At 42.3% G+C, this 26587-nt stretch overlaps 2 protein-coding genes across 4 annotated transcripts in view; one reads left to right on the top strand and one right to left on the bottom strand.

Annotated features, from left to right (window-relative positions):
* Positions 1-7049: 7049 nt before the first annotated feature.
* Positions 7050-18543, bottom strand: CCDC77 (coiled-coil domain containing 77). 2 transcript variants are annotated; one of them, XM_064421218.1, is made up of 11 exons: positions 18485-18543; positions 16958-17174; positions 15871-16013; positions 14218-14314; positions 12889-12946; positions 12058-12152; positions 10993-11141; positions 10429-10669; positions 9451-9576; positions 9212-9364; positions 7050-7438 (listed from the first exon to the last, which is right to left on the bottom strand). In XM_064421218.1, the coding sequence occupies exons 1-11, from the start codon at positions 18526-18528 to the stop codon at positions 7292-7294; spliced, it is 1470 nt and encodes a 489-aa protein (XP_064277288.1). In that variant the 5' UTR covers positions 18529-18543; the 3' UTR covers positions 7050-7291. The 2 variants fall into 2 exon arrangements, with proteins under 2 accessions (XP_064277288.1, XP_064277289.1); XM_064421219.1 differs by lacking the exon at positions 18485-18543 and adding an exon at positions 18132-18211.
* A 2467-nt stretch (positions 18544-21010) lies between these two features.
* The window catches only part of KDM5A (lysine demethylase 5A), a 49506-nt gene continuing 43929 nt past the window's right edge, over positions 21011-26587 (top strand). For both annotated transcript variants that reach the window (XM_064421204.1, XM_064421203.1), the window contains exons 1-3: positions 21011-21380; positions 22997-23074; positions 24666-24788. In XM_064421204.1, coding sequence (XP_064277274.1) covers positions 21216-21380; positions 22997-23074; positions 24666-24788 — 366 coding nt within the window. In that variant the 5' untranslated portion in view covers positions 21011-21215. The remainder of the gene's footprint in view (positions 21381-22996; positions 23075-24665; positions 24789-26587) is intronic.

Genomic DNA, 26587 nt, shown 5'->3' with positions numbered 1-26587 from the left:
TAGCCAGACACCACCAGAATGAACACAACTAAAAATGGGAAACTGTGCAGTTTAATTATTACAAGGCAGAACTCTCATGAGGGCACGACGCTGTTAGAGTTTTTTGGTGCTGTGTTAGTTTGAGGTTTATCCAGCATGAGAGAAATAAACCAAATTTTTATATGTGTTCCAAAAAAGGCAGAAAATACTAAGAAAAGTGTGTAATAAATACAGATCTAAATTTATCTTTGTTTACCATTTAAAGAATGAGAACTGAATGATGTATTCTTAGCAGAAAGTTGTCTGCATTTCTTAAATGAACAACCTTATGCTTCAAAAATAACAACTGCACTTTGTTGCATATTAATCACATTTTTCTCTAGTGAACATTGTACTAAAACGGAGGGAGGGGAAAAGAGAAAGTAAAGGCAAACAGTAGCATTGTTGACTTCTAAAGAAACAAACTTCTTCATGATGGAATTGTGCTGTGATATGGGAAAGCTCTTGTCTCGGGAGAAAAAGCTTAAGGAAATGACTATGGCATGGTACTATCTGTTAGAACACAGTTACAGCAGAACAGTGCTAAAGAACAAAATTAATCTGAATGTGCAATAAAAAGTGAAGTCATAAACTTGAACAGCTCTGCACTATACTTAAAAACACCTTATTTTGTACCACTTAATATTGCAGAAAGAACAGATATTCAGCAATAAGATTCTGGCAGTGATGTTCAAAACCACCTCATGTAACTGTTTTTATCTCAAGTCTGCTAGCAGTCTCACAGTCTCAGATTCCCAGGCATCCCAAGTCACAGGAGTGTGTGCCCAGACCTGCACCTCTCTCCTCCTCACAGTGTGCAGCATGGCAGCTCGTGCTGGCTGGGCCAGCCCTTCAGGCACAGGGACACAGGTGAGCTGTCCTGGTGACACAGGAACAGGGCCCGTGCTGTGTGGAGGTGACACTGCTGCCTGCCTGATGGAGCATCCCTGAATATTGGACATTGCTGCTGGCTTCAGGACACATCCCTCCCAGCCTACCCTGAACACCCACTTCAAAGGAACTGACTCTGTGCCAGAGGAGCCAACAGGAGTATTTTTTGGCTTTGTTTGAGCTGCTGTTTGTTTTCTATTTTGGCCATGCTCTCTCATGATAAAAGCAGCCTTTGACACAAGTGCAGCACTTAATGCACATCTCCTGTTCCTCGTGGCTCACCCCTCTCTAGATACAACTCTGAGCATCTCTGCTTCTTGTTATGTTTTTGCTTTTAGTTATCTAACAACTGTTTCTCTGTTCTGTACATCACTTTTAGCTCCATGCCAGCATTGCTTCTCTGTAGGCTCCCCAAAGGTTCAATTATCTGCCACTTGCTCCTTCCCTTCTTTCTTCTTGTGCAATTCTCAACACTAATTACAAGTTCCACACCAAAGATACCCAACTGTCCCTAGACTTCACCACCCTGGTGGCTCCATGCTCCTTTTCCTGACCTCAGCTATGCTCTGAAGCACAAACAATGACTTCATCTCAACATTCTTCATAGAAATGGCTCAAAGGCAAACGTGTTTCTAAGAGGAATAAGCAGTTTCTGAAGACAGCTCCCCATTATTTGATTTTTTGGTGCCTCAGGATTTGATTTGGCTCTAAAAGGCATTACCAGTGGAGCAATCCCAGAAAAATCCCTGTCAATGCTGCAGTTGAACATCACTGTAAGGGAAGAGAGGTGCAGCCCCATAATTAACAACCTATCAGCAGAAGGAGCTGCTTGCTCAGTTAAGTGGTGCTGATACAGGGGGTTGTGCTGCCACGGTCATATTTTACTGGTGCAGTAAGGTAGAAAAATGATAAAAGAAAGGCCTCATAAAATCAGCTCTGCTCTGTTGTATCAGTGGCTAGCCTTGTCAAGGCAGCAGTTTGCAAGTTTCTATGTGAAAGCCATCCTGGTGTGAACAGTTCATTAATATAACAACCTATTCCTGGGTGAAAACCAGTAGCACCTGCACAAACATTAAATCTATCCCATGAGAACCAATGAAGAAAATATGTAAACAATTTAAGAGTAGACAGATTTGATTGACAAGTAAAATACCTTTTATTAACTAATAAATTGGCAAGACAGCTCCTAACCAATTAGAGTCACACACAAGCTCTGTAAAACTGTATAAAAACAAGTTACATGAATAAAGAATGGCTTTTTCCACTCTGAAGAGAATGGAGTCTCGTGTGTTTTATTCTGATATTTTACCAATACAATTACACTGCCAGAATTTGTATGGTATGGCCTGGGTTGGGGTTTGTGACCTCCTCTTGCTGCACACACAGCCATGACTTTGGCTGACAGGATCAGGATCCCACTGCTCTCCTACCACTTGGCTGTCTGGGTGGAAAGCCTCATTCATGATTGTGTCTTTTCACTGCATGACTCCTTCCTTAGCTCTCAAGTCCTCACTGTCCAGATAAAGTTACACAGAAATGGTTGCCCTTCCTTTTCAGCTGGCAAGAGGTCCCATTTTCACAGGAACTTCAGACAGTGCTCCTCCTGACTGCAGAACCTGCCCCAGGAGCTGACCTAAATTGCTTTCTGCACATCAGAACCATCTCTTGATATCTGGAGCACACACTTGCACTTCCTGAAAAAGCTTTTTCTATACTTTAAGCTGAGAACTTTCACAAGACTTTGCAGGTTTTAGATATTTATCATAATGAATATCTGTATTTGATAATTTGGGAAATCCATGTTTTCAATCTAGTCTTGCATCATTTCTTCTTTCCCCTCTCTTAAACATAATAACACTTGGTTTATATTTTAAGTGACTGTGCTCATCATCCTTGCTTTTCAAGAAATCCCAAAGAAACATCACAGCCATATTATCAGAAACATGACAGACCACAAAGATGAGCAGCATTCCCTGTAGACATTTGTCCACCCAAGCTAGGACTGAGGAGGAAAAACTGCTGTACTGGATGGTTTAGAAGTGACACCATACTGAGAGAAATGTTTACAGTAAAAAAAAGCAATTTGATCTCTGAATCAATACAGGAACATTTGGCACATCCCAGACATGCCTCAGCAAGGGAAATTCTGAGCTTTTTATTAAAGTCAAACCCATTTCAAGCATGAATCCCTTCATGCCTGTGCAGTTAATAATTGTCTTGCTTTAACATTGAAGCACTTCTGTGCTAAAAGCCCTTTTGGGTTTTCTGAATAAACCCAAATAATCTGTATTTACACATTTGTCCCCAGTCCAACAGCATCACAATTCTTAAAATATGCAATTTAGTCAGTCTAAGTGAACAGTCAACCCTATTGAGGGCTCTGTTTTTCAAGCTGTATTTCTAGAGCTTGCTTGAAGGGCAGTCACTCCACCCCACTGGAAAATAGAAAAGCAAAATATTGCAGAAAAATTAGAAAGAAAACTGTCCATAACATAGTCATGACCTATGACACCACTTTGAATGGGGACAAATAGGACACCTTTATTAGGATTTTAACTGAGCAGGCACAAACACATCCTAGAACATCAAATTAAATGCATTTGTGAGCTGTAATGAGAAGGCTGAACAACATCCCTTTGCATGAGTATGAACAGATCTACCAGAACAAAGTGCACAGGCATGCTGCTCCCAGCTAGACTCAAAAATACTATCTGATTATCAAAGAATTCCTGGCCTACATAGAAACATTTCAATTCCAGAATATCAGCTGCCCAGAGAGTCCATCCACAGTGGTAAAATGTGTTTCTGAAGTGATAATCCTATTTACATAAGCAATTTAAATATAACCACTGCATACAAGGATATACTATATTACTGTTTAGACTTATTCTAACACCTATGAGAACTGTTGGTCTGCCTGAGTACAGTCACAGCATCAATTCACTTGGGAATCACTGCAGATTGTGATATAGGAAGATCATGAGAGATGATTTTTTTTTTGTTTGGTTTTGTTTTACCTTGTATAACCTCGCTGTGCAGAGTTAGCTGACACAGCATGTCCTTATAATTAAAGGAACTGCATGAAAATGAAAACTCTCCAACAAATACTGTATATACATCACAGGTCTGAAGCCAGAAGGAACAACTAAATTATTTCCTGTTAGCTCATGTCATTATATTTCATTAATTTCTAATGGGTCAAACCCAGTAACTTATTAAAACAAGTTAATAGAGGTGAAATAATTTTTTGATTTGAAGATAGAGATGGAGAATTTGTTATCTCTACACCTGGTGGTTTTTCCCCTTACTATAACAAACTATCTCCCTGCTAAAAATCTATGCCTTTTTAAAATTGACTTCAGGTTCAGGCTACTTGTTTTTGCTCAGCATTGCCCTGCTAGGATAAAGAGGCCTTTGGTAGGTTTTTTTGTCTTCAAGAGACATATCTTAATCTGTCTTCTTAATGCAAGAAAAAATGAGCTCTTGCACAACCTTTTCTCTTCCTCTGAATCATCTGTGGTTCTGTGCCTTAACTAATATTTCAACATTCCTTCTGAAAAGTAGGCACTCCTTCCTTACTTAAATGAAGCTAAACAATAAGGTTTCCCTGCTCCTCATTTTTCTCCTAGTTGTGCAAGAGATAGTTTAGTATCTTGGCTCACAATAAGAACATTTGTCCAGTTCTAACGTTTAATCCTGTAGTATAGTCTCAATAATATTAGAAGCAGACATTTTACAAATCTTTCAGATTCTGTCCTCCTACACTCATAACCTGGCATTAGCTGTATTGAAATAAGTCACACATTAATAACTTCAATTACCAGAAAAGCTAATCTATCTTTGGAGTAAATGCTATTTTTTGATTTCTACCCAAAAATTGTAGGGGAAAAAAATATGAGTAATTAACATAGTGGAACTTCTCCCAGAAAACCCTTCTGAAAATGCCAATAATGCTTTGTTGACATTTTAAAGGGTAGTTGTCAGTGGTAAGCAGCACTTGGCTCTTTAAAGCAGTTCTTGGCATGAAGGTCCCCATTTGTTTTGGCAACATTTCACAGGATCACGTGATGTCACACAGAAAAAGCTGTACAATACTTTGCACTTCCTGCACTTGGAAAAATATTCAAAGCTTCCAAATAAAATGGATTTACAGAGTAACAATACCGTAATTTCCCTCCCACCCCCTCACATAGGAAGTGTTCATAGCCTAGTGACATATTAAGGATCATGTTCAAACTGCACTTGGATTTTGATACACTAGCAGATATATTGGGAATGTTGTCATTTTATTCTGTTCAGTCTTTCTGAAGTCTAAAGAATATTGGTAAGGAAGAAGGGAAATTAAACATTTACATCCTTCTTCCCCCAATACTTCCTCCCAGTCTTACAAACCTGAATATCAAAGCTTGAAGTCCAGACACACTTCATGGCTTTCAAGTGAGGAAAATGTCATTTCACAGTCAATTCTTCAGCTTGGAAGAGATGAAAATAAACAGGATTCTGTAGGTTCAAGAGACCTTTTTGCTAGGTTCCCATCAGCTGAATTTAAGTAGATGGATCCTGCTGAATGAGTGGCTAAGGTTTCATTATGTAGCAATTCTCAGAAGCAGCCTTCTAAGCCCTGTGATAGGATTGATATCTTCAAACCAGTAGTATGTTATTTCACATACAAAGTCACTTTAATTAGCTTGATTTCTCTACAAAAATACCTGCCAATGGATACCATTAAATATCCTTCTTAACTCTCCACATCACATCGGCACCCAAGTTGTTAATGAACCAGTTTCTGAACAGTTCAGCATTTTCAGCTCAACTGATCAGTGCAACATCCTTTAAAACAATCCCTTTGCAGTGTAGTTGAGCACCCAGGGACAGACTGCCAGGACACTGAAGTCTGTGACAAATTGCCCTCAAGAACACATACAGAATAAAAGCCACAGCACAGGACCATACAGGACAGCAAGTTTGTCACAAAAATGTTAAGACAACTGATGTGGGTATGGGTGTCTTAAGGGCATTTCCCCTCCTGCATTGCTTTAGCTGATGCTATAAAAACAATTCTTATTTCTCCAAACCTTCACATCCATCTTTTCCATATCTATCTATGAAACACTAAATGAGGATCTGCATGGCCACTTCCACATCCAAAAGAAATTTCACACACTAAGCTCTTCTCAAAGGGGAAGGAAGGGCTAGTAGCCTACATGGTGCATACTTCAGAAACAAGAAAAAAAAAAGCTAAAGTAGGAAACAGGCATTGAAATCCATTCTCCACTACAGATCTGCTCTCAGGCTGCAAGGTGGACAAGACTTATAGATGTACAGTAAAAGCACGAATACCTGCAATTATAAACTGGGCTGAAGCCATGTTGTAACCCTTGTAATGATTTCATCTGTTTTCTAGAATTGTGATGTATGAAGACAATCACCACATACAGCTGCAGTTACAGGTTTCATCTAGCAACTGAGCACCTGCTCTTCCACCCCTGTTTGTTACAGCTCAGTAGCAACAACTGCTGTAGCAAAAGCTGACCAGATTTCTCTTCACATAACCATGATCTTGTTTAGAGCTACAGAAACAGATAATATGGTGGTTAAGCAAGATACTGGGTCCCCTTTATTATGGGCTTCCTCTGCATGTCAAAAAAAAATTGCGAGGAAGGGGAAGAGAAGATGAATTTCAGTTGTGTAGTACCTCCGTCCCCACCAAGCATTCAGAACTCTGTTGCTCACCCTTGCAGAAGAGTTCTAAAATGGGTTATCTTTTCCCACCATATTAAATCACTTAGGTTTGTTCCAATTAGGTTAAAACCAAACAAATGGGAGCCGTTTTAAAATAGTTATCCTGTACTAAAAGGTCTTACGTTTGACTCCTGGACAGACTTTCTATATGAGAATTTCCAGTCACATCCTGAGACATTAAGCACCAAAACAGGAATCATGTGAACTATTTTAAAAGCTGCTTCTCACATAGGAAAATGTCAGCCAAAATTCAGATCTTCAACTAGATCCTTCTATGATTATTAATTTAATTAAAACCATGTATGTGATTTATAATATGCTGCAAACAAAGGCAAAGGGCAGTATACACTGATCCCTAGCACAGATATGAAGATACAGTCACACACACACTCCTGATGTATCAGTCATCGTGTACTTTTAAAGTCAGTTTTATCAGGTGTCATCTCTCAGCTCAAACAGCAATATAATCTGGTACATTAGGAATGGCTCATGTATGTTTATGATATTAACAGCAGATTTCTTCAACCTTCTGTTGATGGATGCCAGGAAACAAACAAGCAGGAGCTGTTCTTGCATACGACTATTCAAGTTCTAGCAATGTCCTATTCATAAAATTAGGATGCCAGGTAATAATTCAGCTTCAGCAGTGCCGTAGTTCATCCTCTAAGATGTAGATTTTTGCTTTTAAGTCTTTTAGTTCTCCTTGAATTTTACGTGTTAGTTTGTTTCCTTGGCGAATCTCACGTAGAATTGCAAGATCCTGGTCTGGTCCCAAATTCAAAGCCACCTAAAAACAAAAAGAAAAAAGATTAAGATAAACAAAGCTGTACAGAATACAAGTTATGGAGTATTATGGTAAGTATATGAGGGAGAGAACGCTAAAGGAGACCCTTTGTAGGCAGCAAAGAGGATGTGTAAGTTAATATCACTAGGATAATGCACATCACCAATAGAAAGGTGCTCCAGAACCAAAAATAAAGAACAAAGCTTTCATAACATTATGCTGTTGTGTTATAGTACTAGCAAAGAAAAAATATTAATAGAATATAACCATGTTGACTCCTTTCTAGTTCCTATATTATTTAGGGACACACAAAAAGAGGCAAGTTAAAGTATTTATCAAGTAACTTGTATCTAGTTCGAAGTACCTCAGGAGATGACATTTTATCTTGTGCTATTTCAACTAGAGGTGTTCTAACTGTTGTGGCTGCCCTGCTGCCCTCTGAACTGCACAGGATTCAAGAGCAGTTCAAGTCCAAAGCCTTGACTCAGGCAGTGCCACACGGCCTGAACTGAGCTGAATAAAACCTGCAGGATAATCAGAATTCCTGATGGCAAGCTGGCATTTCCTGTCACCCTGCAACTGGATAGAGCATGCCAGCCCAGCCACTTTCAAGGGCACAGCATTGGAAGATGCTCTAAAATCCCTCTATTCTCTTGACCCACTATGGTTTCTTATTGTGTCATCATGTAGTTCTCAGTCAAAGATTCTAATATGCAAATCAGGAAATTCAGTCATCTCTAGTCATTTTGGTCTCAAGCAAAGAGAAGGATTGAATGATCACTCTGGAGACTTCTTGCAAGTGTTTTGTTCCCCTGCCCTCTTGTGGTTAACAGTGTTAAGAAATTGAGAATACAATGAAGAGCACACCTACAGATATAAAACATACAAGTCTCCATTAAGGCATCATGCACACTCTTTCCCCTCGTTCATATACTGCTGTTAGTCCTTAAAGAATAAAGTTGAAAAATCCACAGGCCATTAAAAAAAAACCAACCCAAAACCAAAAAAATCCCAAACAAATGGAAGCCTTTAATCAAAATAAATGCATTAGTCTGCATAAACTGAACTGTGCATCAAAAGTACAGGAAAAGAATGAATCAGTAGCACTGCCAAACTCCTGCAGGAGAGTCTAAGCTATGCAAAGATCATCCTCTCAAGCATATTACAGATAAATGTCTCATCCTTAACTCCAAGCAACATCAAGGCTGTGCCTTCCCCTGGAAGCTGTTCTGATGTTCATCTACACACTTGGAAGCTACTACAGACAACACAGCTTCAACTTCCAGCCACTGCTTCTGCAGTGACTTTTGCAAAGTCACAAATGACATACTAAAGTAATAAACAGAGTATTCACGATACTTGAGGCAATGATCAACTTCTTACTGGAACAGAATCAAACACTATGGCTCTCACAAAGAAAATAAACAATCATTTTTTTTGCAGGATAAATTTCTGAACCAAACCACTACCTTGCAATTTTGAGACAGCTAAGTAAGCTACAGGTATCACATAAGAACTTTTGAGAGTGGAAACAAAATACACAGCTAATGTATAGCAAGGACAGTTCTTGGTAAGCTTGATGCCTAATTGATAAAAAAAGGAAAATCTTTTTTGCTGTGTAAGATACAGAGGAGGCATTTTTTTCAGGTACTAATATTTGAAGACACGGTTAGAAAATGAATTATTAATGCTTGAGGAATACTACATCAAATACTGAGAATATATCTCTACAGGATAAGCCTACAACAGTCTGCCTCAGAAAAGCTTAACTGCTACCTTATAAATCTTCTTCTCTACATCTTTCAGTTTCTGCTGAAGCTGTTTAATGTCATTCTTGAAGCCCTCTACTTCCATACTACGTCGTTTTTCCAAGGCTTCACATCGCTGAGTCATCAGTTTCAGGCGCTTCCCCATCTTTTCTGAGCGTTCCTATGGAGATGAAAACCTCAATAGGCTGCACAAAATAAATGCTGGAAGATCACCACACAGCCAGCAGATGATTACACACTAATTACCTGAAAGAGTTCTTTGCCAGCATCTCTCTCCTCACGGATCCTGGCCACCTCCCCTTCCAGGGAGACACACTGCTCTCTGTACATGTGGGACAGGTGCTTTTCCTGCACTAGCTTGTCTTGCAGTAACTAGGACATAGAAAGAACAGGAAAAAAAATTAACTCAAGACTGTGCTTACAAAACTTCCCCTGCCCCAGACAAGCAAGTGTGATAACCCTGCCAGTATGACAGGAAAATAAAAATTAACTGGAACTAGAGCTCATAAATATGTGAGGACAATATTCTAACATCAGTCCCATTACCAAAACCTCTGAATTAAGCTACCAGTTTTGTATGACTGCTCATCATTACAAATAACATTCAACTAATGCTGTAACTCCCCTTTTACAGCTGCTTGCCCAGTACTGCATTTCAGAGGCATCTGCATTCAGGGGTAGATGGAAACAATTCCCTATTGCCTGTTTACTTTCCAATTCCTTATCCTGATCTCCCAACTTCTCACTGGAAGTGTAGTGGAAGAGGAAGAAAAATTCAGGCTGCTAGAGAAGAGCTGGAATATATCAACTGAGAGGATTTATTCTCCCCTGACAGCATCAAGGAAGATCCAGACACTGCATTAGCTCAGAGCACTTACAGGAACAGAGAGCCATGTGCAGTCAGCAGGTTAAAAACTGTTCACTTATCACATGGCTTACAGAATTTGGGATTTTTTCTGAGCATGAAAGAAACTGAAGCTGTTGTGACAGTGACATGCCACCATAAATCCATTTCATCTGAAATTTGAAGGTGATGCTGATTTTGAAGCAGGAGGGTTTTTTATTTAGATTACTGCCAACAACAATGTAACTTAAGGCAATCCAGTACAACTTTGAAACTGCTGCTAGTGACTGTGTATTGTGCCAAAGCCAAGGTGTTTGCAATTTTCTAGCCAGAAACTGTTAAAGTTTCTGTAAACTCTACCAAAGACAAAGAAAAAATACCTTTATTTCTCTGCTGTGGAGTTTTGATGCTCCATCACTTGCTTGAAACATCTTCTTCAGCTCTGTTTGTTTCTTTTGTCCTGACTCTGTGCTGAAAGCAAGATGATCCAGATCTTTGCCAAGTTTCCTCAACAGACTGTCCTTCTCTGCCATCCATGCTTTCTCATTGGCTCTGGCATCAAACTTGAGCTGGAGAAAGTCCCTGGTACTCTCATACAAGAGATTTTGGGTCTTATGGAGCCTGCAAAAAGGGATCCCAGTGGAGTTAACTTCTTTCCTAGTACCTACCTTAATTTCATCAGTCATCACTGAAGTTGGAAGAAGCACAGGAGAAGACATATGGTCTAAATGTGAGTTTAACTCTTCTCATCTAATGAAAGAAGTGCTCTTCTTCCAATGGGAGAGGATTTTTAATAAGCAGATTATTCCACTCACATTACCAGATGGCTGCATGATTTGCTTTTCTGCCTGCTGCAGAAAGCAACACACTGAAAGTCATAACATTTCTATTGCTCCCTCTCTTCTCATCTCATGCCTACATCATGGTCATGCTCTCACACTCACTTTTCTGTGATGGCTTTTATCTTTTCCTGGTCCTTCTGATGCCGGACCTCAGCTTCCTCCATCTGAATCCGCCTGTCCTCCAGTAGTGCCTCAACCTGTTCCTTGGTTAATCGTGTCTGTTCTTCTATCTGAGCCTGCAGGGCCTTCACCTGCATAAGCAAACAAAGACATTACAGAACAACACCTCACACCAGCTCTGCTCCTGTTAAATTCCAAGTTTTAGATCAAAAACTGTACCTGATAATACCTTTGGCAGTTCTAATTTATCCTTGTTTTTGTTTTAATACTAAGTATTTTAAACAACTAAATAATTTAAAAAATGCTGTAGGCCAGGGAGGCATACTATAAGGAGCAACATTAGATTGTTAATATTTTTGTATTGTTAAGATTTAAATTGTACATCTAACAAATCCTGTGGAATATGCAGAGATGCTTCTCTACCTTTGCTTGAACAAATAATAATAATAAAAAAACCAACCACCATCAATATCTGCTGTACAAGTTCATCCATTATTTACTTGATTCATCCTTCCTCATGCTTTGCCTACAGCTTCTGGCATCTTCCCCAGTTCATGATTCTGCACATTTTATCTTTCATTCTGTCATGCTACCTACACCTAAACCTTTATGGAAGTCTAGAAAAGGGAACATTTCATTGAATCAATGCACTTTATGGGGCTGCCTAATACTGTCTCAAACACATTGCTTTTGTCAAACTTGCACAAAACACCCAACCCTGCATATCTTCAGTGGGTTTAATGTAAATTCATATCTGCTATCAAATTATGGGAGATAACATCAATTACACATTCTATACTTAAGGACAACATATTTCAGTTGACATTACTGGAACATCTGCTTACAAAAAGCTTCCAGAATCAGTTCTTAAATTTACATTCACAGCAAAGAAAGAGCTAAGTAAACTGACAAAGTGTGACTCCATAGTAAGATGCAGGGATTCATACAACTGGTACATCTACATCTCATCTTAAGCAGACAGATTATTTTTTATCATAATTTTCTGCAAGCCAGCAATTATGTCCATCAGTTAGCAACTGTTTTTACCTGTAGTAGAAGTGTGTCATCATCTTTTTGATCTCTCCCTGAACTTCTTAATTTCTCTGCTTTTGCTGTTGCTTTTGAAGCGCTCTTCTCTGTACCTGTTGAAGAAATTTAACTGAAGTAGGAAAGGGTTTTCCAATGTACTTGCAGTACCTTTCCAAGCATGACCTATTTGTGTTCTGGTGAGCCTACAGGAACAGCAGAAAGATTTCCACTGCTACAGTCACAAGCACTTCTAGGAGGGTTAGCTGAAAGAAAAGAATTCTAGAACTTTGGGTGATCACATACCTTTATCCCCTCTATCATATTGCAGTACTTAGGCACCCTCCTAATTGTGTTGGCATATATAGAAAGAAAACTTGTCATGTTTTCTTAAAATAAGTGATGAATAGGCAGATGCCACAGCTGCACAAACATCAAGGCTTGAATGAGTTTTGAACTTATTGGCTAATTTCAATCAATTTTATGAAACAATTATTTCCAAAGAGAAAATTAGTGTGCAGGCACATGAACCAAAATACTGTGTGCACAAAAGGCAAGCAGAACCTGACAGCCTGGAGTGGCTGTGGCAAAGGTGCCTGCACAGCTCCAGAACAGCCACATGAGGGTCATGAGTGTTCTCCTCCTCAGCTGAGCACATCAGGGACACGAGAGGCTATTTTAAAGGGTGATGAAAGGGAGCCAAGAGTACTGCATGGGTATGTACAGACATATTTAGGGAACTTAATGGAGATTTACCAAAGCATTCACAGACAGGAATTATTTTGGCATACAGGAGACAGACACACAAAAAAAGCAAGAGCTGAGCTGCTGTTACTCAGCCTGGTGTGGTACCTGTGCTAGAAATATCATCTTGTTCTTGGGTCTCTGCTGGCCTTTGCAGAACAGTAACCTACAGAAACAAGATAAATGCTCTGAGCATCTACTTCCCCAAAGTGCAATGGTCAAGAACAAACCTTAAAAAGTTAAAATGAGATATCCAAAAGAACAGCATTACCTTACTTCTACCACAAGACAAGGAAGACATTCACAGGTGTAATGCCCAAGTTGAAAAGTTTCCTTTATCATGGCTGAGTTTTGCCATTACTGCCTCTACATTTTTCACCAGAACAAGTGGAAAGTAATTCTGCCTTTGATGGCTTCATTAGGATGAAAATCAGCACCCTCAGCAGGAAAAAGAGCATTTTGGAGACAGAGAGAAGAGGAAGGTGAAGATGATGATATTTCCTTCTTTTATACTCTTCCTTGTCTCATTAAGACAGAAACATGAAGCTTCATTTATCAGCACATTCATTCAAGATACTGAACAAGCCTGAGATAGAAGCTAAGCGATAAAAATACTGAAACACAACTGTTGAACTGAAACCCACCTAAAAAAAAAAAAGGAGGCCATGAAAGAGCAGGTTATAACCCCAATGCTTGTCTTTAGGTGGATATTACATAATAGGCTTAATTTTAGAGCTACCCTAAACCAGGAATTTTAAAGCTTTTGCAAGATTTTTGAAGAGCTTGAGCAGTGCAGAGCAACCATGAACAATGCAACATATTTCATTCTTTTTCTACACCTTATTCCAAAATAAATCCTATATTCCTGCCATAGTCCCTGTATATCCAAATCACTCATGACTTTGCTGATTAGGCTCAACCACATTGCACATCATATGTGCTGCCATTTAAACAACTCAACATCACTTCTGAACTATGCAACACAATGTCGTCTAGAGCAGATGGCTCTCCAGCAATCTTCAGCCCAGGAAAGTGCTGCAGCAACCTTGACACATTCTTCTTTACTGAAGCTCTAAGAGACAGGCATTCTGAGACAGCTGAGCTTCAAACAATGTGCCTGGTCATTTTCTGCACTTTTTTTCCCCCCTTTTGTGGTGTTGCCAATTTCTTGACAACCATTTGCCAGATACTTCAGATCCCATCTGACATTTCAGAGGCCGAGCTGGAGGTATGTTTTGGAGGCAGGAGAAGACTGATGCTAAGAGGATCTACTTCCAGTGTGCTTGTTCTTACTTACCTTTATACTAAAACCCCTCTTGCTTTGGGCTCATTTAGCAACCTTTGATTTATGGGATAGATCTGGCTTGTGGCAGACTCTGGGATACAGATACTCATGTTAAAATCCAAAGAGGAGATCTACAGAAAAATGGAACTTGCCTTATGTGGAGGCTCCTTATGAAAATATGTAATTTCTCCTTCATCTGCTCCCAGTATAGCCAGGAGTTGTTGGATTTTTTTCCTGTCCTCCAATTCCCTGGAATACAAAGGAAGTGAAAATAGAAAAATAGACAATAGAAAATATACAAATAGAAGCAGATTAAAAAAAAATACATCATGACACTGTGACACACCCTCCTTTTACTTTACTTGTTGATGCTTGCAGGTTTTCCAACCTGTTGCAGTTCCTGAAAATACTGCTTTAAAAACAAGCTCCCAAAGACATTCCTGATGTTACCAATACAAGAACACCACCAATTTTGCTGAGATTGGAGAGCATTTCTCTTTTCAAGTATGACAATACTATGTAGGCTGATACAATAGCACACGGTGAAAAGAATTTGCATTAAGAGTTATGAACTACCTAAAATTCTCTCAGATTCTAAGTGTCCACCATTTTTAACTCAAACTACATTAAGAGCTGTATCAGACTTCTTATCACACTCCTGAGAAGTATCAAGGCACACCAACACATGTTCTGACTTAAGTTCTTAAATCTTGAATGGAAGAATTCATGCAGAAGCACAGAAAGAGAGTGAGGAGGAAGAAGTAGCAGAGACAATATATAATGAATTGACCACAACCCCCATTTCCTCCCTCTCTGTGCTCCTCAAGAGGAGGAGGAGGCAGAAAATTCATGAGCCAAGTTGAGCTAGGAGAAGAGAGATGGAGGGGAAAGGTATTTTAAGACCTGGGTTTATTTCTCATTATCCTACTCTGATTTCATAGAATGGTTTGGGTTGGAAGGGACCTTAGAGATGATCTAGTTTCAAGCCCCCTGCCACAGGCTGGGACCCTTCCACTGGACCAGATTTCTCAGAGACCCATCCAACCTGGCCATGAACACTCCCAGGGATGGCACATCCACATCTTGGCAGCCTGTTCCAGTGGCTCACCATCCTCATAATGAAGAATTTCCTGGCAACAACTACTCTAAACCCACCCTCCTTCAGTTAAAGCCATCCCCCTCACCCTGTCACTACAGGCTCTTGTAGTAGTTCCTCTCCTGCTCTCTTGTAGGCCCTCTAAGTGCTAGAAGGCTGCTAAGAGAGCTCCTTCTCTTCTCAAGGCTGAACAGCCTCTACTCTCTCAGCCTGTCTTTGTAAGACAGAGGCTCCAGCCCTCTGCTCATTTAATTGTTAATCATTTCCCCCAGTCAAGTCTGTTTTGCCTGTGATGGTAACTGGTGAATGATCTCTCTGTCCTTATCTTGACCCATGAATCTTTTCTTGTATTTTCTCCCCACAGTCCAGCACAGGAGGTGAGTGACAAAAGATGCCTTGGTCTTGGTGGGCACCTGGCATCCAGCCAAGGTCAACCCAGCAGAGTCAGCTTCTCTGAATCAAAACTTCACATTCAATCTGGTAACACACAATTCATATCTGAACCAATGTTCAATTTCTGCTCTTCCTTCAACTACCAGAACAGGAGGAATAATAACTGGGAACATTTAGCAGCCCAACAGATTGCACTGCACTTTCACTGCTCTGGTTTCATAGGAAGTGTGGAATAATTGCTGCTCTGAGGACTCCAGGTGTGGCTGAGAGCAAACTGCTGCTGGCAGTGCCTCAGCCCCCACCCAGGAGAGCCCACCTGAGTTTCAGACGGTCGTTCTCCGAGTAGAGGCGAAGGACTTGCTCCTTCTCCTGGAACAGGTACACCTGCATGTCACTCAAAGCCTTCTGCAGCTCTGCAATCTCCTCTTCCAGGTGGCGGACCTCCCACTGCAGCTGGTGCTGAGTGGAGAGAAAAAGGGACTGAAATCAAACAGAGCACTGGACAACACTTGCAAACTTCGAACTGCTTGTGCTCTGAGTCTGGAACTGGGATAGAACAGCCAGCTCAAGAATCATTTTATTCTCCTATAATATTTGACCAGATGAGGGCAGTATTGGAAAAATGATTTTAAAAATGTTTCATTTTTTCCACCTGGTATAGGAAGCTGCCAACCACTCCTGTATGAAAAAAAGCACTACTGTGCAACCTGCCCCTCTTTTTTCCCACATGACAGTAGGATGCACAGTACATACTTCCCCAAGGACTTTCAGGCTGCTTCAAGCATGGCAGTGCTTGAGGAAGCACCTCAATCACCTCAGAAGTGACTGTTTTATTCCCAAATAACCAGCCACAATGACAAAGATGACTGCTATAGCCTGTATCAGGGCACTGCAGATAGTCTTTAAGGTTTCTTCCTCTTAAAAAGCAAATTTTTAGATTTAGTCTCAACAGCTTATGGCCAAGCTTATGAATTCCACTGTAGTAAATACAAATTATATCCATAAGTCAAAGCCTATTAAATTTGGACAAAAGAGCATTCCTTCAATACAAGAATCAAGGGAAAGAAGCTGGACAACATGGGAAATGAGCATGTAAACTCAGGCCTTAATATAAAAAACCCCCAAAAAACAGAAAAAAAACCCAAAAAAACCAAAACACAAAAAACAAAAAAAAAAACCACCCAGAATTCCCACTGTGAAGATACAACCAAGTCATAATAACTTTTGAAGAACATCCTACAGGCATGTTACTGTTTTGATTTGACAGAGGACAGCCAGATCTTAAAATCAATCGCCAAATCCTAGCTGGTAAATCCCCAGACTTCTGTGCTGAATTTTCAACTGACTAAAAATACCAATCTTGTGAATATAGCCCATCGTTGTTCAACAACTCATGTCCTCACCTGCTCATCATAGGTTTGCTTGTATTTCTCCAGCCTTTTCACCAGTTCCTCGTGCTCCTCGTCGAAGTCGGCGATCTTCTTGCGGTAATACTCCAGCAGCTCGTGGGAGGGGTTCAGATGGGCCAAGCGCTCGCTGACCGAGGGCAGGGGAGAGAAATCCTCCTGGCTGGGACACCGCGACTCAGCGGATCTGGAAGAGGCACGGGGGGTTGCCAGCCTGGATGGAAAAAGCCTCTGATGACGTGCAAGCTTCAGACAGGAAAATTAAAACACTTTCTAAAGTAGCTAAAAGGATTTTAAGTTTTTACACAGATTAGTTTAATAGCAGGAGATCAGGGCATTTGACAAATCAAATCAAGAACTCTGATAAAAAGCAGCTTGCAGGTGTGTTGTACTGTGGAGGAGGGCCCAACCCATGGAAAAGATAAAAAAAGATGTTATGGAAGCAAATCCTTGTACATTATTTGGGGAGGATGACTATGAAAAGAGGAGAAAAAGAATAAAAGGACAGAACTCAGGGGATAAAAAGTCTATTGGTGTTCAATTAGAAGCAGCAGCCACTGTGAAATAAACATGAAAACAACCTGTGACAGTCCCTATTGGACACCCAAACAGAAAAACACTTTCTAAAGACACACCACTGAATGAAGATGATAATTTAGGCTAGCTAATGCACCAGCCATTATAATATAGGAATCTATGTGCTTTTCTTTCTGGTGTCCTTGATGTTCTCACCTACATAGCTTGTCCACCCTCAATGCTGAAACAGAAGCCACCAAGTTCTTGAATCTTATGTTGAAGTGTTACATGGAAAGCCAGTCAATGTTATACAATTGTACAACATGTAATACATGTAATTATACAAGGATATGTATAATTACATACTGTACTTTTCCTCAAAGCAATATTTAGTGCATTCAAACATTTAATCTGTTCAAACAAGCAGCAAATTGGCAAACAGAGATTCAGAGTTAAAAACCTTAGAAAATGCTCTTTTCATTAGTTATATTGATACAAATTTTTTTTTGCAAATGAAACTATGAATAACAGAAGCTAAAAAGCCTCTTGACCAAAGAGCTGCTTAGTCAGAATCTGGGAAGAATCAGGAATTTTGATGAAACAGTGATTTGGCAGGTGACACTGAGGCACGGGTGACCTTTATGGGGCCACTCACCAAAGCTGCTTGGATGAGAACCTCAGTGCACATCCCTGAAAACTCTGGGCATTGTAGGAAAGCATTAAACCACAATTCCTACTGAGTGCAGGAACTTGCTGCAGGACCAGAAACTCCTTAAACAACACACTCCGAGAAACAACACCACAAAGAAGGAGGCAACCCAGGCACAAGCTGAACGTTTTCCTGCTGAAGAGCAGCAGGAACTGAAAGATGTGAAAACCAGGAAGGCACAGGAGCAGACGCAGAGGTGCCCTAGGGCAAAGCAGGAGGGAAAGGGCTCCGGGAGCCAGTTCCAGCGGGCAGGAAGGAAGGAAAGGGCCCGGCAGCAGCAGCAGCCCCACACGCACTACCTCGGGCAGCGCGGGCTCCCCGCAGCGCGGTCCGCCGCGCCCATCGCGGCCCTGCGGAGAGCCGGGCACTCCATAGGTGGAGCACAGGGCTTCGGGCACCCCGCTAGGCGGGTGAAGGGGGGGTGCCCGGCGGGAGCCCCGCTGGAAGAGCCCCGGGATGGAAGGCCCGGGATGGGGGCGCCGCCACCGCCTCCGCACGGCTCCAACGGCCCAGCAACGGCCGCACCGGCCCCGCCGCGGCTTAAACGGCGCCACGCCCCGCCGCCTCCTCCAATCACAGACGGGCTTTCATGCCGCGCCGGCGGCCTGCGCCAATCAGCGCTCGCGATACGGGCGGCAGCGGTTCCGCGCTGGTGCGTCTGGGAGTTGTAGTTCCGGCATGGCCGGAGGGGCTATGGCGGCGCACAGGGCCTGCGCTCATGGAGCTGTGTTTGTGAGGGCAGCGATTCGCTACGGGCAAAATAAAAGCAACCTTCATCCACACCAGCAGAACACGCCCCGTTTCCTCTGAAAATGGTCTGGCATTCGGAAGCAGCCGCAAGAAGTTGCTGGCACAAGTTCTGGCTGAACTGAATGTGTTCTTTAGGTTATCCAGATGATTTTTAGCCTCCTCACCCTCCTCATGTACCCCCAGTAACAGTGTTGCCATTTATGCACCAAACGATTTCCTAATTTATTAAATGTGCTGGAGGAAAAAAACCCTATTTGCTCAGCAATAAGGCAGGGTTCTTTTTGCCTTAAGGCTGTGTTTTATGAAACCACAAGGTTCTTCCTCATCACAATTTGCAGCTTCCTTGACGAGGGGCAGGCATTTATCTCTTTTTTTGTGACAAGGGAGGGAATGGCCTTGTGAAAAACACCAATCACTTGCGTTAAAATTTTAAAAGTTTAATGGTAATAATTATAAAAAGTAGTAATAAAAATTAGAGCAACAAGAATTTGGACAATCAGAGTTAGGGCAATAAAAGCAAAGAATTACAGACTGGGCATCTGGCACTGTGCCTTAGAAAAACACCTCACTAACAAAGGATTAACTCTTAAAAGCAATAGCTTGTTGAATATTCATATATCTCATCCACCATGCAAATATTCTTTTCAAACAAAGGGTGTTTTCTGGTTATTGGAAACTTCCTCCCTCATCTTCAAACCAATTCCTCATTCTTCAAACCAATTTCCTCATGAAACAGAGAAAATAGCTTTGGAGCACGGAGATTTTTCCTTCTGGTATTCCTGGCTAAATCATTGGTTATCTTAGAAATCGGGTTCTGTTCTTGGGAATACAAGATATATGTATTTCCTCAAAAGAATCTGGTACAGCTCATCAGAAGAGAGACACAACCAAACAATAAAATAAAAAAAAGGCTTGTAGAAATATATAATTTCTAGATCCTAGTGAGGAAATGTCTGCATCCCACATGCTTATGCAGTCCTACATAAAATTATCCAGCATCCATGTCAGAATCTCCCCGTGAAATGCAAGAATACTTAGCAACAAGACAATAACATCAATGTGCTCAATGTTTTGTAAGATCAGTTTGGTTTTACCTGTAACTTCTGTTAAAATTAGCCACTCGCAGTGTTTCCCACACGTAAAACGTGGGTGGCACCTCTTTAATGTGGCAGGGAAGTGACGCAGAGAAATGTTTTGATCTGCATCAGACGCAGCAGATCTTGTAAAGCCTCCTGGTAACAGGAGGAGGGAGTTAACTTTCCCTGAGGCTGAAATAGAACACCAGTATAATAATCAGCAAGAATAAAGTGGAATTTGGTGGGCAGCGAAGGCACAGTTCTGGCTGAACACAAAAAGAGATACAATGTACTTTGGAAGACGGGGTTGCAGTGGATAGGTAGAAAATACAGATTTCTGTGTGGTGACAGTGACAGAACCCAAGGGGACGGCCTGAAGCTGGTGGAGTTCAGGTTGGATATTTAAAAAGGCTTTTCCCCAGAGGTGTTTGGGCACTGAACAGCTGCCCGGGGCAGCGGGCACAGCACAGCCGGCAGGACTCGGGGAGTGTTCGGACAATGCCCTCAGGCACGGGGTGTGACCCCTGGGCTGTCCCGGGCAGGGCCAGCGCCCGGATTCTGTGATGTTTGTGGGTCCCGTCCCCATCCCGGCCCTTCCCTCAGCCCCGGCCGCTCCTGAGGGAAAGGGGGCGGGGCCTGAGGGAGGGGCGTGGCCACGGAGGGGGCGTGGCCTCCAGCGGCGCTCCTGACGTCCGGCACAGACAATGGGCGACGCGGCCCCGCGGAACCGGAAGTGAATGGCTTGGATTTCGTCGCACATTCCTCCGCGGCGGAAGTGGCGGTGGCCCCGCCCTCCCCGGTGCCCGGTCCCTCCTGCCCCGGCGCGGTGCCCCGAGGGGCGGAGAACGGGGCGGATTTGCGCTGGGAGCGTCCCCGCGAGCGGCAGGCGCGGAAGCCACCTCGCCAGAAGAAGCGCGGACGAGGGGGACTACTTTGTGGCTCGGAAGGCAACGCGCAGAACTTCCGGGGAGGGCTCTGCAAGCGCGTCACTTCCGGCGGGCCGGGACGCGAGGAGCGGGGCTCGGGCGGGGGCAGCGCTCCCGGCCGGGACAGCGGCAGCCGCGCCCGGCACCACATCCCGCCGCGCCGCCCGGCCCCGCCGCCGGGGCATGCGCCTGGCTGCCCGGCCCAGCCCCTGAGCCCCCGGCCGGCCCGCTCCGCCCTGCGCTCCCGGCGGCGCCGGCGCCCCCCTCCCCCTGCGGCCATGGCGGGGGGCGGCGGGTCGCGCTATGCGGCCGAGTTCGTGCCGCCGCCCGAGTGCCCCGTGTTCGAGCCCAGCTGGGAGGAGTTCAGCGACCCGCTCGGCTTCATCGGCCGCATCCGCGGCCTGGCCGAGAAGACCGGCATCTGCAAGATCCGGCCCCCCAAGGTACCGCGGCGGCGCTGCCCGGGCCCTCGGTGCCCGGCCGGGGGCCAGGGGAGCCGGGCACGCCGTGCCCCCGCTCGGGGCTTCGTGTGTCGCTTCCCTCAGGCCGCGGGGTCCGTGCCAGGGACGCCGAGGAGCCTGTGGAGGCTGTGACCTCCGAGGCGAACAGCGAGTGCGTGGCCGTGCCCGGGGCTCGCTGCTATTTTTACTTCCAAAACGCCAGCAGCCGACTCGTGCGAGCTGGGAAGGCTTTGTAGGTGGAACCGGGCGGGGAAGAGCGAGAAGGAAGGGTATTTGTGGTGGATCGTTGTCGAAAAAGAGCATTTTTAGGTTGTTCAGAGGAGCACGGCCGGCCTGTTGGTGTAGGGGCATCGCGTTTGTGCACGGCTCTGCAGGGGACAGCAGTTTAATCTCTCCACTTTATGGTCAGGTCTTCACAGCGACAGCATCAGGCAGCTTGGCACTTCACTGAATTATTAAAGTACAAATAAACTTCAAATGCAGCTGTTAGTAAGAGGCTGGAAAACAGTGGGAGAGGTGAAAGCCTGGAAAGACAGCGTGTAACTGAGGGCTGGTTGGATTTCGTGGTTCCCTCCTGGCCTGTTTTGGTTCCTGGAATTCGCTTAGTTTAATGACATGGTGGAAGCTTGACCTCCAAGGGGCTGCCCTTGCTAAAATAAGCTGCACAGCTCAGGTTGAGAGGCCACGAGGAGCAGCAGATGCAGATCCTGTTCGTTGAGGAGAGCTGGAACTCTCCTGGCTGTTGGGTGCACTTGTGTTCCTCCGAGGCTGCTGAGCTGCACGCGCCTCGGGTTGATTTCCAACCTGCAGTAATTGCTAAACCACACATTTCTCACTGCCCTGGCTGATTAATTGCTGTTCCCTGTTGATGGAAGCTGTGAATATTTAAGGTTGTGCTCAGGGCCTTCGTGTGTGGCTTGCCCACCTGTAATGGCGTGTCCCTCCCCTGGCGTGGTCACTGCCAGGTGGGCGACCTGCTGTAACTGAAGCTTTTTAAAAAAGTGCTGAAAAGCTGAATTACTCGTTTTGATGTTGTAGCACGGTTTTGGGAGGTGGGGCTGTGAGGCACTTGTGTCTGCACTGACCCCTGGCAGTGCTGAGAAAGTCATTATTTATGGCTCCATTCCTGTTAAAGAATTGGGCTCCCGACTGGTGGTCTTGTCTTTACTGAAATGACTGCAAACAAGCAGAAAACCACTAGATGTGTTGTGCCCTGCCTGATTTAGTCTTTGTTGAGGTTTTTCAGTGTGCAGGATGTATGGATTCTTTATTTAAAGTAAATAAATAACTGATCAGCTGCAGAGTGTATCTCGTGTGTAAGCTTAGCGTGAGGTAATGCACACTGAGATGCTTTGAGCCTTAATTTTCTTTGGCGTTTTTGAATCTGTGAGGATCTTTCTTCAGACTGAAATATGGTGGGAGGAACATTGTTGTATAAGCACAAAAATGTCTTAATATTGGAAAATGATATCACCAGTTCTTAGAAACTAATTTACTATCAGAACCTTGTTTACTCAGGCGTTATTAGGGTGTTTGGCTTTGTGCACTTTTCAGAGAAGTTTCTGGAAGCAGTAAAATGTCTTTCTGTCTCTGTTTAGGACTGGCAGCCTCCATTTGCATGTGAAGTGCAAAGTTTTCGTTTCACTCCACGAATTCAGCGCCTGAATGAACTGGAGGTGAGCTCTCCCACTGTTGATACAATTCTGTGTTTGCACTGAAAGAAAGAATCAGGTCTCCCTGCTTGAGGTTTGCACCTTGGCAGGTTTCTGCATGGGGAACACTTTAGAACCCCATAGACCATGTCAGTGTTTATGCTTGGCTGTGGCAGAGTTTGTATAAAATAGCTCTCCCTCGCTTTGTGAAAAATCTGGGTTTTATTTTATTACCCAAAATAACCACAGGAGTGTTTCCCATTCACCTGGTAGTGTCTAGAATGAATTCCAAATATCATGTGTGCAGTAAGAGCAGCCAGTGTCTATCCTTCAGAGCTCCACAGGCAATGATTTTTTCCTCTTAAAATCTTTCCTGCTGCTCTGATGCCTCTGGGTACCTCATACTGTCGTGATAATGTCTTTTAAGCCTTAAAATTATTTTTATAGGCTTATTATAGCTGATTAATTTTATGATTTAAAAACTGTCTTGTAAGCAGTATGACCTCCATTCTGTCCTGGTTTTTCCTTTTCTCTGCAACATTTCTCAAAGCCTTGCTTTGTTCCCATACCAAAATGTCATTTGGTTTGTAAATGGGTCCCCTTATGGAAAGTGATTTGGGTACTCCTGAGAAAGGCCCTTTGTGTGGATAAGGCATAAATAAAAACTGGTCATGTATAAAAACTGGTAATATATAAAAACTGTTGGTAATTCCTTTGCTGCCCACCAATAATTGTCCTGTTCACACAGGACACCACTGTGTTGAGTCTTAAATTCTTTTTGCCAGGGTTGGGATTAAATGCACAGGATGGTATTTCTTGTTTGGACTGAGATGTTCAGTAGTTCTTATCTGTGTTACAGTCTCACCAGCTCTGAGTTCTACAGCACTTCACTCTAACAAACTAAAAAAATGGAGCTGTATCTCTCTCTCTGCAAGGCTTTTAATCTCTAATTAAGAAATTACACTTAAATTATTATTACTTTTAACTTTATAACCAGCCACCCATGGCCTGCAATGCAGACTTTTTAATCTAATTACACAAAACCACCCAGTCCCATGAAGAAGAAGGTAAAGAAGGACTAGCCTCCACCCTAAAACCTCTATCTTGCTTTATATATATATTACTGTATTCTAAAATTTTAAACTCTTAAGTTTTCTACCATGTGATATTACACACTTCTATTCAAACTACACACCCATAATCTTAATTTTATCATTCTGTTTTGGAAGTGTTCTCCACAGCCTTGGGTGAAATGAAGCGTTCTCTTGGGGGTCACAATTAATGATTGTGATTGTGTTTCTCCCTGGAATGCTAATTATTTCATAAGCATGCATTTTGCTTTCAGACCAAGAAATTATTTGGTAGGAATTTAATTTATAGTGTCTTAAATGCAGAAAGAGAAGCATATATAATTTTCTTTTTGTAAAGTCTTTCTTTTTTAACAATATTTCTATTTTTAGGGGTTTTTTTACCTGACAAAGAAATACCTCCCTTGCCAAGTTGCATGTTGAAAATGGAAACACTATAAAAACTTACCTTGTTTTCTCTCAGGACTGTAAAATTTTGTCACATTTGGTTTTGAACACACATGATTGTCTACCTTTACTGATTCCAGGCAATGACAAGAGTGAAACTGGACTTCTTGGATCAGTTAGCAAAATTTTGGGAACTCCAAGGATCCAATTTAAAAATCCCTGTGGTCGAGAGAAAAATACTGGATCTGTATGGTCTGAGCAAGGTAAGTATTTGTAGGCCTTGGGCAGACAGGGATTTCAGTTTTCATTCAAGCTCAAGAAACCAAGCAAGAGGAAGGGCTTGTGTTACAGCACTAATCTCATTAATCCAGAGATTGAATAAGTGGGAAAAATACAGTGAAAAAAAATTTCTAATTTGAATCTTTATGGCAAACATGCCACAGTGTAATTCAATTAGTTACCTTTGGTTGGATTCCATACAGCAGGTATTTGTTACCTTGTACAGCTTGAATGTCCTGATGTCAGCTGGCCTCTTGATTTTTAGTTCCCCATTTTTACATGTGGTGGAGCTGCAGGAGTTTGAGGCCTTCTTTGGGAAGGCAGCAGTATGCCTGTGTGCATTTCAGCTCTGATCAACAATTTTGTAGTGAATTGTTGCAATTTCTCCTTCCTCTTTTCCAGCAGAGGTTTTTGTAAACACTTACCTTTGAAAATACATAATGTCAACTCCAGGAATACTTACCTTAATTTCCAAAACAGACTTGGCTTAAGGCTGGCTAGAAATGAATATTTCCATAGTTATGTTTGGTGAACAGACCAAGCTTCTTTCAAAGCTTACACACAAGTCTGTGTTGGAATTTGGTTTTGCACTGGCAAACTATTTGTACCATTAAAGACTTAGCTGCTAATAAATATAAATAGGTAGATTTCTTCTTGCAGGGAAAAGACCGAAGTTCTGGTAGTTCTAGTGCTTCTAGGTTAGAGCATCAGTTTCCATTCCCCATCAAGATTTGTTTCTCTTAGGTAAGTAAAAATGTAAATGAGTATGTTTTCGTTTTAAAGAAAAGTCTGGAAGGGCTGATAAAATGCAGAGAAAAGCTGATAAAATGTCTTCCTGTATTTTTTTTCTTTTTGTGTCTATGGTGGCTTACTGGGATATGCAGAATATCAGAGAGCTACTGGAAAATATCTGGGTCACTGTAATGAGCTGGAACATTTCAATTGGCTGTAGATTTGCAGCTCTGAGTTGATTTGGTTCGTTACTGGCTTCTTTAGCTGTTGTTCATGCATAGATAATTTTAGAAAACAAGTTTTCCTGGAAATTTTGAAGATAAGTTGAAATTTAGGACAGGTTTCATTTTAAAATGTTTTTCTAGAGCTTTTTTGTAAATACGAGGAAAAATAATGATCAATTATATTATTATTTAAGTGTAATTCTGTGTGATTATAGGAGAAACCAGAATTAACAAATTTACTTGTCACTGTCACAGTTAGACTTCTCAGTTTACCTCAGCCTCACAAGGAAACATTAAATTTCACTCCACTAACAAAATGTTTCTGCCTTGAGGTTTCTAACAGTATGTGAAACATTAAGCTTGAAATTTAGCCCTTGTGTGTAAAGAAATGCAATGCAAAACTACACTGCTGTAAAAATACTAGTCTTACAACAATATAAATGGAATTGTAATCCATTTGTGTTTTAAATTGCTTGGCAGTGAAACTGTAAAAGGAGTGGGGGCAGTGGAAATGTGGCCTGTGTGTTGGAGGAAGCACCTCATATGCTGTTATATTGCTTGCAGGCAAATGGTCTTGTTTTTAATTGTATATACATATAGATGTAAGCAGTGGTAGTTCTGTGTGTGAATTACTGGTCTCAAACCAATTGAAGTCATGTGTAATAACTGGACTGAGTTGGAAGGTAAATTTACTTTTCCCTCTTTTTATAGTAGTCTCTCTTCCCTTCAGGGTTTTGTGAGGGTTCTGAGCTCCAACACTCCCTTCTGCCTGGGGTCTGTTAAAATGGGCTTTATTGCTGGCCAGACTTGTGTTTTACAGCAGAGGA

This window comes from Passer domesticus, chromosome 5, assembly GCF_036417665.1.
Source record: "Passer domesticus isolate bPasDom1 chromosome 5, bPasDom1.hap1, whole genome shotgun sequence".
NCBI lineage: Eukaryota > Metazoa > Chordata > Aves > Passeriformes > Passeridae > Passer > Passer domesticus.
Note: the sequence above shows the minus strand (reverse complement) of the source record. Positions and strands in the feature narration are given on the sequence as shown.

Bases quoted from the DNA above. Each gene is read 5' to 3' on its own strand.
- CCDC77 (XM_064421219.1), bottom strand. From the start codon at position 18,196: ATGCTTTCCTACAATGCCCAGAGTTTTCAGGGATGTGCACTGAGGTTC. The intron at 16,014-16,957 runs GTGAGGACATGA...CTCTCCACTCAG, and splicing joins AGCAAACCTATGATGAGCAG to CACCAGCTGCAGTGGGAGGT. The intron at 11,142-12,057 runs GTAAAAACAGTT...TTGCTTATGCAG, and splicing joins ATGACACACTTCTACTACAG to GTGAAGGCCCTGCAGGCTCA.